Genomic DNA, 17,009 nt, shown 5'->3' on the forward strand with positions numbered 1-17,009 from the left:
TGATGTGGGGCTTGAACTCACAGACTGAGAGATCATGACCTGAGCCAAAGTCAGACACTTAACCAACTGAGCCACTCAGGTGCCCCTAAACTGTTTATTTTAATGAAACACCAATAAAATTTAAGTCTTTGCACACTGAAATTTCCTCAAAAGATATACTTTGTTTTTGATGCACCTCAGAGTCCATTCCTAAAATACTTTAAATATTATTGATACATATCTCTTTTGGACAGACAAATATTTCAATCCTTATTATTGGCACATGTGTTGAAATTTCTATAAGCTAAAGCATTCATTCTGCAAATGAATAAAGTAAAATATTTTTATTCTTATCAAAGCTAGTGTATTTGTGAGCTCTTCTGTTTTTCTTTTAGAACCATACTGGTGCATTTAGAGCTCTTTCTTCACTGAACCCTGTTTGCTGCCAATCTCCTGATTTGTGACCTCTCTTTTTGTCTCTTCCTGTTGTATCCTGACTGCCACAGATCAAACCCTGCTGCTTAGCCGCCTGCACTTTGCACAGCCTCGCCTGCCACCACTCCTACATCTTCCCATACATCCTCACTCGTGGCCCCCCACAAGTCATGTCTTTGTATCATTGCCTCCTACTTTCCTAAAGATAAACCTCCTTGTTTGCTTTTATATTGATTCTGTGGCCATACAACATATTTAAATTGTAACAAGCCTTTGTCAAATGGATTTTCATTTTGCTGTTTGATGTTCAGTTCTTTTTCTTTTTGACTTTACAGGCGCTTTATATTGAGTCATCGCAAAGATGGGTATATGTGAAAGTAGCAGATAATGACAATTATTTTCTCTTTAGGTGAGCCAGCTACTGCTTTGGTGAATTATAGAGCATTGTACCGCTTTGAAGCCAGGAGCCATGATGAGATGAGTTTTAATTCCGGGGATATAATACAGGTAGGAAACAGTCTTTTTTGCTCATGAAGAAGCTTAATACAATGTAATATATTACTCTATAATTTTATATAGTGATATACCATTTAAAATGTATACCTTAAGCTTTATCTGATTTGTCCCTAATGAGATGCTGCAGACTTGCATATTATTTATCACTGCTGTGTTCTAGGTAAGGAAGCTTAGACTTACACAAAATGTTAACAGTCAGTAGGACAGTGCCAGAGTGGGTCACAAGTACACATCTTTAATTTCCAAATCCAGTGGTCTTTACGCTGTGCCATACTGCTTCACAGCATAAATAGTGATGCTGAGGGTTGCCTGGGTGGTTCAGTCGGTTAGGCGTCTGACTTTGGCTCAGGCCATGATCTCACAGCTCTTGAGTTCAAACTCTGTGTCAGGCTCTGTGCTGACAGCTCAGCCTACTTTGGATTCTGTCTCTCTCTCTCTCTCTCTCTCTCTCTCTCTCAAAAATAAATAAACATTTTTTAAAAAGTGATGCTGATTGTGTTGTTTTAATAAATTACCAATGAAATTTGGGGGTGCTGATTATTTTCTGACAACCATTAAAAGAATTGAAGGAAGTAGACTCTATAGCCCTAACTAGATGTAATCCCTTGTTCCTTGAAACTAAAGGCCTTTATTATATAGTCACAAACTATGTAAAATGGATGAATAAGAGAAGATGGAGGGAATAGCATATGATACAGCTTTTGTGATATAATGGAAAGAATGCAGGCTTTAGAAGCATAGTAACTTGGATTTTAGTCTCTGTGTCACTTTTCTTCTTAGTAAATTAAAGTAATATTACCTAGAATACCTAGCCAGTGGGTGTTTTCTTTTTAGCCTGCATAGTCACCAGTTTGGTGTCTTTTATCAGTTACACTGCAACTGTTTAATGGTACTTGGCATAGGTTTTACCAGAAACCTCTGTTCAAACACTCAGGTTAATCCCCAGCTACACATTCCTTCTGTTACCGTTGCCACCACTGACAATCCACAGTCTGCTGGCCCTCCTGTTCCTCCTCCACCTGTTGGTGATGATGAAGTTGTGTCTAAGAATGAAGAGATGCAGCCTATCTCTGGACATGTTTGGTCAAGAACCTATTTATATTTTTGGTTCTGTCTTTTACCATCAACAAATATTTGTCGAGGGCTATGCTAGGGATATAGTAAACAAGACACACAGTCTCTGCACTTAATGAGCTGGTAGTCTGATGAGAAGGACATTCTAAAGCAGAGGAAGGAAGGTGGTAGAAAGCTACTAGCTTTACAGCAGACCTCCCCCGTGGTCATCAAGCCAATCTGATGGCGATGACAACAGGAACATTGAGTCAGCTGGAGTTTCTTGGGGGTGTTCTCTGCCAAATCACTGATATAACCAATGAGTCATGAGTTACTACCAGATACCTGATTTCGACAACTTGGTTGATGACCATGTCATTCGTTGAGAGAGGAAGATCAAAAGGAGGGAATTTAGGTGAGAATTATAATAAGTTCAAGTTTGGATGAGTTTCAGATTTCTGGATAGCAGTTGAATATCCAGAGATGTCTAGAGAGATCTCAGGCAGAGATCAGAGGCCAATTTGAGTGTCATCATTGTGTTGTGATGGTAATTGCCTTGAGCGTATCGGATGAATGAAGATCCTTAAGAGACACTAACACTAAAGGGATTATTAGAAGAAGAGGAGCCTTAAAAAGAAACAACTAGAATCATTAGGAAAAAGGAGAGTTTAGTGTCAATGAACTTTGAGAAGAGTGGTCTGCATGTGAATAAGATAGGACTTAGAAAACAGCCATTAGATTAGCAGTATCAGAGCTATTGTTAACCTTGAGGAAAACAGTTGAGTGGAATGGTGGTGAACAAGCCAGATTTCAGTGACCTGAAATTGGAAGGGAGGAAGAGGAGACAGTGAATATATAAAATTCTTTGAAGGAGCTTAGCTTTTGAAAGTGGGAAGGGAGAGAAAATGATTAATGAGGAGAGTGGGTTGAAGGAAGTTCTGTGTTTCATTTTTTGGTTTTTTTATCTTGGCTTGAGCGAATTTGCTGGTTTATTTGCAAGTTTAAATAATGATAGGATCTGCAGAGAGGGAAAAGGTTAATGATAGTGGATTTAGTAAAGTGCACAATTGTTAGTGTACAGCTCAGATAATTTGTACACATGTATATATCTGTGAAACTACCACTCAGATCAACATACAGAACACTCAGGAAGGCACTTCATGGCTCCCTGGCAGACCTCTCTGTTCTGACCAGTGGGTACAGGTGAAGATGATTCTCAGTAAGGCTGGAGGGCTCAGGACCTAGAGCATCGGAGGAGAGAGTAGTGGGAGGATTAGACAGCTCTTCCATTTTGGTTAGAGGGCTGAAGGAAAGGATGCATGGGACTAGAAATACATTTTGCTGAATTCGAAGGTGAGCTCAGATCTGATGGTTTCCCTATTCTTGGTCAGATAGGAGGCAAGACCTAGTCAACTTAATGGATAAGGGTGGCAGAAGAGATTTGATTGAAGGTGAAAAAAGATTAGAAATTCCACTGAGTCCTGGCAACATTTTCCGTGACAACCTGTTTTTCTAGCATTCTTATATGTTAAAGCTATTTTTGAGGTAATAGTTTCCATAAACCTCTGAGAACTTACATAAATTTTTTTAGTTTCACTTTCTATGTAAATTGACAACTAAAAATTAATTAGGGCCATAAATTATAGATACAGAATTTATTAAAATTAACCTGTTACAAAAGCAAACATGGTCTAATTTTAAAGATTAAATGAATGGGGCTTGTCTTCTTGAAAAGCTAGAAAGTTTAAGGAAAAAGTATTGAAGAAAGTAGGCTTTTAAAAGTTTGTAGGGAAGGAAGGAAGTTAGTGTTTGAATGCCAGTATTCATACCTGTCAGTGATCCTTGCCTTGAGACCAGCATTTAAATTAGGTATATTGCTGAGCATTCTGCTTTAGGTTGAGTAATTCCTTGAGGTCTATTGTGTTCTTCATTTTTAGTGCTGTGGCGTAGCTGTTTTAAATTTAGCCTTAAACTAGATTTACAAGATAATATTTTATCAGTGGTTCCTTTTGTTGTATTTTAGAACACCATTTTTTAATTATTACATAGCAATGATAGAACTAATGAGTGAGTTTAGCAAGGTTGCAGGATATAAGATCAATATACAAAGACAGATGTTCATAGTTTTATCATAGCCAAAAACTGGAAACAACTCAAATGTCCATCAGTAGGTAAACATACAAGCAAATTGTGGTACATCTATACAATGTAATATTACTCAGCAATAAAAGGGAGAAGAGATGAAACTACAAATCACCTGTATGTGTTACCAGTTGAAAATAGTATTTAGAGAAAGTTTTCTAGTTCTCTTAGCTCAAGAAGACTCTGTAATAGGAACTAAACAAAACTAAACAAAACAAAAATTAATGATTAACTATAGGAAAATAACAAGTTTGCAAGAAAGGAAATGTAATTATCAGAACATTACATGATTTAGATGTGAAATATTTGTTTACCTAGTCATAATAATATAAACATTAAATATAATTAAACCAAAAAATTTGAGATAGCAGTGTTGATAGAAAAATAAGATGCAGTAAAAGTTAAATGTTGATTTTCCATAATCAAAATCCAATAGATGATGTTTAAAATTGAAACATTCAGGAAATAATAGTATAAATACATTATTTAGAAATATAGAAGATAGGGGTGCTTGGGTATTAAACATCTGGCTTGATCTCAGCTCAGGTCTTGATCTCAGGATCATGAGTTCAAGCCCTGCATTGGGCTCCACACTGAGTGTGAAGCCTACTTGAAAGGAAGGGAGGGAGGGAGGGAGGGAGGGAGGAAGGAAGGAAGGAAGGAAGGAAGGAAGGAAGGAAGGAAGGAAGGAAGGAAGCGGGGGGAGAGAGGTTAGGAAGGAAGGAAGAAGAAATACAGAGGATGATATAGAAAAACAACTACGAATGGCAAGTTGTTATCAGGAGTGGAAATCAGGGCATAATGAGTGATGGGATCTTCCATCATAAGCCATATAGAATGCTGTTTGTTTCTGTTAACTATTTTTGTGTATTTAACTTGGATGAAATTAAATTTTTTTGAGAGAAAGAGAGTGCACAACAGGCACAGGTTGGGAAGGGCAGAGGCAGAGGGAGAGGGAGAGAGTGGATCCCAAGCAGACTCCCTCCCCAGCACAGAGCCAGATGCAGGGCTCAGTCTCACTAACTGTGAGATCATCATCTGAGCCAAAATCAAGAGCCAAAGGTGCCTTTTTAAAATTTCATTTTTTGGGGGCTTCTGGATGGCTTAGTCAATTGAGCATCTGACTCTTGATTTCAGCTCAGATCATGATCTCACAGTTTATGAGATTGACCCCCATGTCAGGCTCTGCACTGACAGCACGGAGCCTGCTTGGGATTCTCTCTCTCCCTCTGTCTCTGCTCCTCCCCTGCTCATGCACTCCCTCCTCTCTCTCTCTCTCTCTCTCTCTCGCTCGCTCTCTCGCTCTCTCGCTCTCTTGCTCTCTCAAAACAAGTGAACATTTTTTTCTAAAAGGCACCTTCGTCTGTCATTAGAGATAGTGACCTATTAATATGTAGAAAATGCCTCAGCTCAGGGTGCCTGGGTGGCTTTAGTTGTTAAACATCTGACTTCAGCTCAGGTCATGATCTCACAGTTCATGAGTTCAAGTCCCACATCAGGTGAGCTCAGGCCCCACTTCGGGTGAACAGGAGCCCTGCTTTGGGTAAAAACATGAGCCCTGGGTGAGCCCCACTTCTCTCTCTCTCTCTCTCTCTCTCTCTCTCTCTCTCTACCCCCCACCTTGTGGGATTCTCTCTTTCTCTCTGCCCCCCTTGCTCACTTGCACCCTCTCTCAAGAAAAGGGGCACCTGGGTGGCTCAGTCAAGCGTCCAACTTCAGCTCAGGTCATGATTTCACGGTTCATGAGTTCAAGTCCTGCATCGGGCTCTGTGTTGACAGCGTGGAGCCTGGAGCCTGCTTCAGATTCTGTGTCTCCCTCTTGTTCTCTGCCCCTCCCCTGCTCATACTGTCTCTCTCAAAAAAAATAAACATTAAAAAAAATTTGTTTTAAGAAATAAAAAAGAAAAGAAAATGCCTCAGCTCTTTAGTTACATGAGCTTAATTCTGAAAATGAGGCTATTGTACAATAGTCTGCGTCTCTTTCCTTTGTAAATGTGTGACATTCTAACCATTGTTAACCCTTCTTTTTGTTTCCATAGGTTGATGAAAAAACCGTAGGAGAACCTGGTTGGCTTTATGGTAGTTTTCAAGGAAATTTTGGCTGGTTTCCTTGCAACTACGTAGAAAAAATGCCATCAGGTGAAAAATCTGTGTCTCCTAAGAAGGCCTTACTTCCCCCTACAGTATCAGTATCTGCTACCTCAACTTCTTCTGAGTAAGTTTTTAGCTAACAGTGCAGTGTATTTAGCCCTGCAAATGTATTTGTGTCAACCTGCTACTTAATCATATTATAATCTGTGCTGGACTCTTCAAGAGTACCTTCTGTTCCAGATTTCATACTGAAATTTAATAAACAAAAATGTAGGTCAGTACTTGGTTCGTGAATTCTTTTTTCCAAAATTGTGTTTAAACACAATGTGAATTATGTATAAGTTGATAAATTTGTAGTGCTTCATTAGATTTTAAATGATGAAGTGTATTTACATCAAAGTGTTGTATTTTACAGATCACTTTCTTCAAATCAACCAGCATCAGTGACTGATTATCAAAATGTATCTTTTACAAACCTAACTGTTAATACATCATGGCAGAAAAAATCAGCTTTTACTCGTACTGTTTCCCCTGGATCTATATCACCGATTCATGGACAGGTGTGTATCTTTAATTTTTCTCTGCTTTATTCTTTGACATTGCTCATGTTCACATAAAATAGAAAATTTTTGTACAAAGACATCACTTACTTACTCATTTAACCAGAGTTTGTAGTATTTGGTTTCTGTACTTGTCATTGACATGTGATATGATGTAAAGAAATTATTATTATTATTACTTAGAAGTTTCTCAACAATTCATTTTCATAGCACCCAGTTGCTAGCAGCTAGGGTTTCTAAGCTCAAAATGTCATCTTTATAAATCTGGCTATATTATTCTTAATTCGTAGTTATTGTGAGAAGATATGTGGGCTTGGAGGTTTTGGGGGTTTTGTTGGTAAGAAATTTGTGTGGGAACTATGTTACATATATTTAGCCTCTGCTTTACATGTAACCATTGCAGGCATTGTTACGTTAATATTATTGAAAAGAAATCACAGACTTTGTCAAAACAGAGCCCTACAAATTTCACCTTCACTCAAAAAAATGTTTACTTCATGACCATAGATAGGTTCCAGGTGTTTCTTTATATGCTAGAAATTTAATGGAAAAAAATCTCTGCCATTAAGGAGTCATAATCTAATGAAACAGACACATATATAAATAATTGTAAAGTATGTGAAGGGTTGTAATAAAGATATTCTACAAAATCTTGAGGACTATATAGCTGAGAGAGATCTCATTCACTCTTTGGGAATTGGAGCAGGGTTCACAAAGGACCAAGTATTTGAGCAGGACCTTTGAGGGTAAGCAAGATTTTAGCAAACAGAGAAGGAAAGTTATTCCTGTGAAAAAATAATTTGGGGAAAGTCAGTGAGGCATGTTAACACAGAGTTTCCAGGACAAGAATTATTTATAGTGTGGCTAGAGTACAGGAATCTTGGAGAAAGGGTCAAGCAGGAAAGCTAGAGGGTGAGGTTTATGTGTGAAGTGTTTAATACCATGCCTAGCTGCTTGGCAGTGGGCAGCCCCTGAAGGTTTCCAAGAGGTGTGTATATTTTTGAAACCTAACTCCCAGCAGTAGTACAGGGGTCGATTGGTGTAAGGAAGCAAAGGAAGGAAAACAAGCAAGGAAGGATGCCACAGTAGCTAATTACAAGAGATGATGACGTAAACTGGTACCACAGTAAAGAAAATGCATAGAAGAGGAGGTGGATTTAAGATTACTAGGACCTGACATAAAATTGGCAATCCATTGAAATGTCGAGAGTAAGGAAGAAGTTGGGAGTTAAAGAAGGTTCCTCAGGGTCTTGAGCTTGAGTAACTGGAAGGATGGTGATAGCATTGTCTTGGGTGAGCATTGCAAGAGGAGTGGGTTCTGTGGGCTCTAAAAATGATGTCTCACCGTGCAACTTTAAGGCATCTGGTTTAGAGACAACCTGGTGGGAAGGCCCAATGAGTAGTCTGACTTACAAGTCTGGAGCTCAGGAGATAAAGTTAAAATTAAGATATAGATTAGAGAAGGCATAGACATAAATAAGATAATTTAGGAAAATCGTGTGAAACAGGAAGGGAAAGGGACTGGACAAAGAGGACCCATCAGTCACCAGAGGGTGAGCTTCTGGAAAGACAAAGGTGTTAATGATATTAGCACTGTTCAGAGATCAGGGAAAAACTTTTAACAGAAGGCTACTCAAATGGTTGTCCGTCATATATAATTGTAAATCATTTAGTAGATAAAAGTTATCTTAAGGCACCACCATACCAAACTGGTCTTTGTTTGAACTGTGAACAACCTATATAGTAGGAAACAAAAATTGTGGTTACTTTTTTAAAAATTTTGTGTTTTTATATTCACAGGGACAGGTTGTAGAAAACCTAAAGGCGCAGGCCCTGTGTTCTTGGACTGCAAAGAAGGATAACCACTTGAACTTTTCAAAACATGATATTATCACTGTCTTGGAACAGCAAGAAAATTGGTGGTTTGGAGAGGTGCATGGAGGAAGAGGGTGGTTTCCAAAATCTTATGTCAAAATACTCCCTGGGAGTGAAGTCAAGCGGGAAGAGTAAGCATTTTGTGTTTACGTGAGATGTGGATGTTGGTGTTTTCACTAATGAGTCGGCTGAAGAACAACTGGCTATACCATAAAATAAAACATTTATGCTTGAGTTTGAATATCGAGAGGGGGATTTCTAGAGTGAAAAAAAGTGTACTTCACATATTTGTACCAGTTTTAAAATATCTTTTATTCTAGTTATTTCAGATGCCTAAAGTTTTCAGAGTGCTTAAAATTTTAGATCTGTTGCTTTCTTTGTGGCAGCTCAAGAGTTACTTTTCATTTCCTTTGGAGCACTTCTCCCTTGTTATTTACCGTGCATTGTCAGTATTTAAATAAACCTTTGCTAACGGCCTCCCCATTGCCAAAGTGTAGGGCATTCCATTTCTGGGCCTCCAGAATTCCTTGAAGATCATACCTCTCTTACTGCACATAACAGACTGGGTTGCAATTATTTATTTTCTTACCCATCTCTCCTATTAGATCATAAGCTCTGGGAGGGCAGGATCCGTGTCTTTATTTTTCAGGTTTTTTTCCTGCCTAGTGTAATCTCAATGCATAGTAGCTTCTCAGTCATATTAGCTCAGTGAATAAGGAGAGGATTCATTGAATGAACAATCAGATGAATCAATTTTCAAGTGAAGAACAAGTAAAAACTAAATAAGGTCTCTGGCCTTAATTTCCCAGTCTGTAGAGGAGTGAGATCTCCAGGCATGTTTAAGATGTTTAAGAAATAAGTACAAAAGTAGTGATGGGCAGCTGTCTCCTTGTGTTTTATACTGAAGTTGATCCAAATAAAAAAGTGATCTGATTGAATGAAAAGAGACAGGTCTTTGGAAATCAAGAGGCTTGAGTTCTGATTGTTCTTTTTGTCAGCCTATGTGGAATAACCTATTTGCCTTCGGTTTTCCAATTGATGGGATAAAAAGAGTAAATTAATCTTTAAAAACATTTTCAAGGCTGAGATTCTCTGTATGAATTTTTAGTTCCAGTGCAGAAATTTGCTCTTCAGACTGACACAGAATTTTAGATTTAGAAGTGTGTAAATGATAACAATTCAGAGCTGACGTGTGGCACTGTGGTGGGCCCTTTACAGGAATTATCTTAAACGCCATAACATTTTACAGAGAAGAAAACTTCAGCGTAAAGGCAGTAAGTTTAAATGCTGTTCCCCCCAACTTCTCATTCATTACTGATCTTTTCTAACAGATAAGACCTGTAATTTGAAAACCTGCAGTAATGGAGAGATCATGCCCTAAACAAGGCGGTGGTGCGTTCAGTTGTGGCCATGAGTTGTAGCAAGGTTCCATTCTGAGTACTGACTTATTGCTATATAGTTTCCTCAAGGATCCTGGGAAGTCCTGGTGCATGCTACAGATGTCTAGCTTTTTTTTTTTAATTTTTTTTAACGTTTATTTATTATTGAGAGAGAGAGTGTGTGAGCAGGGGAGGGGCAGAGAGAGAGAGAGGGAGACACAGAATCTGAAGCAGGCTCCAGGCTCTGAGCTGTCAGCACAGAGCCTGACGCGGGGCTCGAACTCACAAACTGCAAGATCACGACCTGAGCCAAAGTCGGACACTTAACTGACTGAGCCACCCAGGCTCCCCCAGATGTCTAGCTCTTAAACATGACAGGCTTCCAGATTTTTTCCATTTCCTGGGTTAAATTAGAAATTAAAGTTTTACCTGCTCTGAAATATAAAAAATAAAGTTGTTATTTTTATATATTTAAGTGTAGTGTACTCTAAACAGGTACTAAAATTTACATACTGTCCTTGTTCTCCCTGTATGAAGCCAAGCCTGCCATGTGCTTTTCCAAATAACTGTCCATTTACCAAAGCATTGGTGACTTTTACATTCTTTTAGAAAGGCAAAATATCTTACACTTAAAAAACTATTTAAAAATCATGTTGAAATTACTTGACTGTAGTAAAAAATTTAGAAGTCTGTAACTAGGCATTCTTAGTCCCCTACAGTTTTTTGTATGAGAATATTTCTAGCCTGTTTACTGAGACAATATTTAAATTCCTTTTAGAAAGTCCTAAAAGAATGTACCGCAAACACCTTCTGTCACGTTTCTTGGTTTTGCTTGTTGATGGCTTTTTGTTTCATTGTTGTTTTTTCCTATCTGTTTCTGTATTTATCTGGCAGACCAGAAGCTTTGTATGCAGCTGTAAACAAGAAACCTACCTCTGCAGCCTACACAGGTGGAGAGGGTGAGTTTTCGGCAATTTGTAAATTATATGGGCGTCAGATTAGCTATTGACTATCTGACTTCCCTCAGTGGTTATCCTCCCTGTTTCTGTGTCTTCAGTCTTAAAGTGAGTTTAGGAAAACCTGTCCTTTGTTTATTTCATGTGAATATTGAGACTAGAGAAAAAATAGGGCATATTTTTAGAGAATCAGTACTACAAACATTCAGCATAGACTTGGTAAGTAAGATCATAAATAAAAGATGCCGCAGTGAGATAGCATGAAATTTTTTGTTTTCTTATAATACACCTGCGTTACAGTAATTTAGAAAATAAGGCAATTTTAGTACGTTTAGATGTTTACAAATTGCATTTTAATTATGGTGGATCCTATAAATCATTAAGTAGGATTTGAAATCAATGTATGTTTTATTATAATTATTACAAAAATTTTTTCTGTAGCCCTTTAGGTTGTTTGACTAATAACTTATTATTTATTTTGAAAAAATGAAAGATTGTCTATCCTCATTTCGGGCATTTTTATTTAACGTTATTTATAAATGAATTATATACGTCCATTGTAAAATTAGTTGAAGTGAAGTAATTATATGTTTCTGTTTTTGCTCAAGAAAATCAGTTTAGTGGTAATTTAAACTGCTTATATAGTAGCTACTGTGTTTAAGGTTTTATGCTAGCGCCTAAAAGATACAAGGATGAATAAAACACAGTCTCCCGAGTCTTCACAGTAGACTGGGGAAGATAGGGGTACCATTGTAATAAATTCTATAATGAGTGGACATAACTTCGTTTTAAGTGGGAACTGGGAATCCACAGACATGGCAGTACTGAATCATCTCAAGAAAGGAGTAGCGTTTTGCATAGTGACCTAGGAAGAGACAGGTCTTGTGGAATGAGAGAAAGTTATGAGCCAGAACATAGCTATGAATGGTTAGGAAACTCATGTCACCAGCAAGGCTGGAATAATAGGTTCACTGTGGAGTGAGTGCTATGGGATGAGTCTGGGAAAGTAGTGAGGAGTTTTTTGGGAAGGACCTTGCTTATTACTGCATACCTAAATGTTGCATGCATTTCTGGTTTTGTTAAATCCCGTAAATTGAGTAATCCTGGCAATGTGAATAGTAAACAGGTCGTAGATGATGTTCCCGGTCATCTCTAGTTTAGGATGTACAGATGAAATTCCAGGTTGACAAATAAAAATAACTAGAAAAGAAAGACTAAAGCCAGATCATCGACTGTTTGTTCCAAGTAGTAGTAATAACAGGGACGGAAACCAAAGCCAATATTGACATGTAGACGTTTCCCTTGACGCCATTTGTTAACAAGTATTTTTTGAGCATCTGTGTGCCAAGCACTGTGCTAGAAGCTGGGTCATTGTGGTGGAGCTTGGCCTCTGGTGCTGGTGTCAGCTGAATATTGGGCATTTTCATAACTGTATTTGTATAAGAATTAAAGAGAAAAGAACCTAGCATATTAAAATATATTTTGTGTAAGGAGGTTGAAGAATACTTTCCATATCTTGACTCTGTAGAGATACTTGGATCTGTTTGTGTTTATGGATTATTCTCTGTGATAAGATGATGATACAGTTGGAAAAAAAAGAAACTCGATGATAATGACTTATGTTGAGTAGTCTTTTTCTAAGAAATTATTAAACAATCGCTTCATTCCTTTTTCTGTTTTAAGATCTTTTTACATTAGGTTTTCTTAAGTTATAAGGTCTTTTACAGTAATTTACACAGGATTTGGAGATTAACATAATTTTTTTCCTTCTATAATCTTACAACCCAAGTTAGTTTCTTTTTGCTTTGTTTCCGACAGAATATATTGCACTTTATCCATATTCAAGTGTAGAACCTGGAGATTTGACTTTCACTGAAGGTGAAGAAATATTGGTGACCCAGAAAGATGGAGAATGGTGGACAGGAAGTATTGGAGATAGAACTGGAATTTTTCCATCAAATTATGTCAAACCAAAAGATCAAGAGGTAAAGTTATTTTGATATAGAAACAAAATGATTCCATTCTTGTGTCTTGAGATTCATACTTAAAACAGAGACTCCTGTATATATGGGTTTGGTCAGGATTTGGTTGTAAGAAAACCACTTAAGGTAGCACCAGTTTATTATAGGGATCCTGTTAGGTAAGAGAGACAGGATTTCATTAAATTTCTAAGAACAGGACCCAGAGGTAGGGCTGGTCTCATGGTAACTAAAGCTAGGGATGATCCCAGATCCAGGCAAGCTTACCAAGGGATCACCAAGAAGGAGTCTGTAAAATTTTACCTTAAGGCCCTGATGTTAATGTGACTTGCCCTACATTATGAGTTCCTGCTGCTTTTCATCCTTCTACTAGTATGGTACAGTGCAGCAGTTCTCAAACTTTTAGGTTTCTGGAACTTTCTACATTCTTAAAAAATTGGGGACTCTAAAGAGTTTTTTTTAATTCATGGGTTAAATATAGTTATATATTCCATGTTAGAAATTAAAACTGCAGTTTTAAAAATATTTACTTATTTTAAAGTAACAAAATTAAACCCATTACATGGTTATATAAATAACTTGCTTCTTATGAAAACCAATATATTTTCAAACAAAAAAGTTTGGTGAAAAGAGGGGCATTGTTTTATATTTCTGCAAATCTCTTTAATGTCTGGCTTAACCTGAAGACAGGTGGATTCTCCTGTTTCTGTATTCAGTCTGTTGTGATACATTCTTTTGGTTGACGTGCACAAAGAAAATTCAACCTCACGCACATATGGGAGAAAACAGAAAAATACTGTTTTAATTTTTAAAAAAATGTTTGTTTATTTTAGAGAGCATGAGCAGGAAGTGGGGGTGGGGTGGGGAGGGGGACAGAGGATCTGAAGCAGGCTCTGTCTGCACTGACAACACAGAGCCCAACGCGGGGCTTGAGCTCACGAACCGTGATATCGTGACCTGAGCTGAAGTTGGATGCTCAACCGACTGAGCCACCCAGGTGCCCCATCAGAGACATACTTTAATAACATTTTTAGATATCTTTAGATATCTTGATATTACTACACCAAAACTTGGTAAGTGTTAAATTTTTACAGGTTAGTTACACATGGAATCTAAAGCCATATCAGTGAACATTTCTTACTGTTGAATTAAAATTGAATGGATTTTTTACCCATGCTGGTAACATTATTCATTACCCGTGTGGTGACATCATTCATTGGTCATTTGGAAAATACTGAATCACTGAGTTATGCACATATTCTTAGTATTGACACGTTTCATCATACAATACCAAAAAGTTAACATTTGTTAATGTCACCACTGATCTCCTAGGAAAATCTTTATTTTTTTTTATTTTTTTTAATGTTTATTTATTATTGAGAGACAGAGAGACACAGAGTTTCAGCAGGGGACAGGTAGAGAGAGGGGGAGACACAGAATCCGAAGCAGGCTCCAGGCTCTGAGTTGTCAGCACAGAGCCCGACACGGGGCTCAAACTCACAGACCACGAGATCATGACCCGAGCTGAAGTCGGTCGCCTGAGCAACTGAGCCACCCAGGTGCCCCTCATAGGAAAGTCTTTAAATACTGTGAAACTGTCAAGCTCAGGGTAGTAGATTCAAGTTTTCCAAAATTTCAGGTTTCTCTTGAAATCTTGAATTTGATCATTGACAGCAAATTTGTCAGCGGTTTTCATTGATATGACAAGCATACTTTATCTTGGAGAAAATGTCTGCTAAACCCCAAGTCGGGATAGTTTGTCATTCAGTCGTGCTTTCAAGTAAAAATGTCGTTCCATGACAAACCTAGTTTAGCTCACAGTGTAATCACACAAGTGCTTCTCCTTGAGACAGCTGTCTTGGTTCTTCAGTATGCGGCGGAAATGGCCGCAGGCATGCTTCTGTTGAGTCACACAGAATTTTTAAAAGATTTTATTTCAGGACGCCTGGCTGGCTCAATTGGTGGAGCTTGATCTCTGGGCTGTGAGTTCGAGCCCCACATTGGGTATGGAACATACTTTGAAAATAAAATAAAAATATTAAAAGATTGTATTTCATTAAGATTTAATTTTTTACTCCTTGATCAAGGACATTTTTTCTTAAATTAAAAAAAATATTTTTTTTGTTAATGTTTATTTATTTTTGAGTGAGAGACAGAGTGAGAGTGGGGGAGGGATATAGAGAGGGAGACAAAGAATCCGATGCAGGCTCCAGGCTCCAAGCTATCAGCACAGAACCATGAGATCATGACTTGAGCTGAAGTCAGACACTTAACTTGACTGAGCCACCAAGACGCCCCTTGATCAAGGGCATTCTTTTCATGTTTGTTTATTTTTGAGAGAGAGCATGGGCAGGGGAGGTGCAGAGAGAGAGGGAGACACAGAATCTGAAGCAGGCTCCAGGCTCTGAGCTGTCAGCACAGAGCCCGACGCGGGGCTCGAACTCCCGGACCGTGAGATCATGACCTGAGCCGAAGTCGGATGCTTACCCGACTGAGCCACCTAGGCGCCCCTGATCAAGGACATTCTTAAGTGGAACCATTTTGTTTGTTTTCCTGTGAGCTTGTGGTGGTGAGGATACTAGGACTGCTAGTATAATGTGGCTCCGCTGCCATGATTCATGCTAAGGCATCAGCAGTTTTACCCTCCACTGTAAATGTCAACACTGTGAAAGAGGCAAATAATGTCTTAAAAATGTTATGCAAAAAAGTCTTTATCTTCTGGATTCCTGGAAGGGCCTCAAGGACTATCCCCAGGGATGCACACACCACATGGGACAACCATGTAGGTTGACTTCTGGCTCTAACACTTAGAGGCTAGGTGACCTTGTACAAGTTATTTCACCTTTCTGTACCTCAGTTTCATTCTCTGTAAAATGGGGACAATTATAATACTTACTAGTGTCATGAGAACTGAATAAATGAATATATGTAAGATTCTTAGACCACTGTTCTGTCATAAGTACCCAGAAAATGTTAGGCCAGGACTCCCATCAATTCCACTTCAATACTTGAACGATAACTGTGTTCACTAACAACAACAAAAAAATTGTCTATTCCATCCCTTTATTTGTTCAAATTCCTGAAAAGAAGGAATGTAGTTGGCCCAACTATTTGGGTTTTTTTTTTTTTAATGTTTATTTATTTTTGAGAGAGAGCACAAGCTGGGGAGGGGCAGAGAGAGAGGGAGACACAGAATATAAAGCAGGCTCCAGAGCCCAGTGTGGGGCTCGAACTCACAAACTGTGAGATCATGACCTCACATCAAGAGCTCGGACGCTTAAGCGACTGAGCCACCCAGGCACCCCTATCCTGTTAAGTCAGACTGAGGTTATAGTTGCCACCCAGGAAATGGATTTTTGTTGTTGTTGTTCTTACGTTCATGGGGAACATACAAAAAAAATTAAAAACCTCCTAGGTAGAGGAAGCAGAACTCACACATGCCTTAAGATATATTGTATGTAGTGGGCATTGATGCTAACCTGATAAATGAGAGGTATCTGGCCCAGATGCTCATGTTTGATATTCAGGTAAGATGCAGAAAATGAGCTATTCTTGTTGAGTCACTAGATGCCAGCATCATCCATTTGTAATGTCTGTTAGTAGACCTTCATTTTAAAGAAAGAAGAACCCTGGGGATTAGAAATCTAATTCATAATAGCCTTTGTACTCTTACATCTGGATTATTAGAAAATGATAAAACAGTATGTCTTTTCCTTACAGAGTTTTGGGAGTGCTAGCAAATCTGGAACATCAAACAAGAAACCTGGTATGTATAATAATGGAGTTAAAAAAGTACTACAGTGTTTAATAGTCTTGAATTCATAGTTTCTTGTCTGTCTTCTTTTCAGAGATTGCTCAAGTAACTTCAGCATATGTGGCTTCTGGTTCTGAACAACTTAGCCTTGCACCCGGGCAGTTAATACTAATCCTAAAGAAAAATTCAAGTGGGTGGTGGCAAGGGGAATTACAGGTAATAACCTTTAAATAATATTTATCAATTTTATTATAAAAATAATGCACGCTCATTAGAAAATAAAATTAATA

At 38.1% G+C, this 17,009-nt stretch overlaps 1 protein-coding gene across 12 annotated transcripts in view; it reads left to right on the top strand.

The window, feature by feature from the left end:
• The window catches only part of ITSN2 (intersectin 2), a 146,469-nt gene that overhangs the window by 81,514 nt on the left and 47,946 nt on the right, over positions 1-17,009 (top strand). For all 12 annotated transcript variants that reach the window (XM_047067898.1, XM_047067905.1, XM_047067894.1 and 9 more), the window contains 8 exons: positions 824-921; positions 6,165-6,340; positions 6,632-6,776; positions 8,577-8,782; positions 10,925-10,989; positions 12,805-12,971; positions 16,686-16,731; positions 16,814-16,935. In XM_047067898.1, the coding sequence (XP_046923854.1) occupies positions 824-921; positions 6,165-6,340; positions 6,632-6,776; positions 8,577-8,782; positions 10,925-10,989; positions 12,805-12,971; positions 16,686-16,731; positions 16,814-16,935 (1,025 nt within the window). The remainder of the gene's footprint in view (positions 1-823; positions 922-6,164; positions 6,341-6,631; positions 6,777-8,576; positions 8,783-10,924; positions 10,990-12,804; positions 12,972-16,685; positions 16,732-16,813; positions 16,936-17,009) is intronic.

The sequence above is a fragment of the Lynx rufus genome, unplaced genomic scaffold, assembly GCF_022079265.1.
Source record: "Lynx rufus isolate CCGP_SWC_20201006 ecotype Redwood Valley unplaced genomic scaffold, mLynRuf1.p SCAF_8, whole genome shotgun sequence".
Lineage (NCBI taxonomy): Eukaryota > Metazoa > Chordata > Mammalia > Carnivora > Felidae > Lynx > Lynx rufus.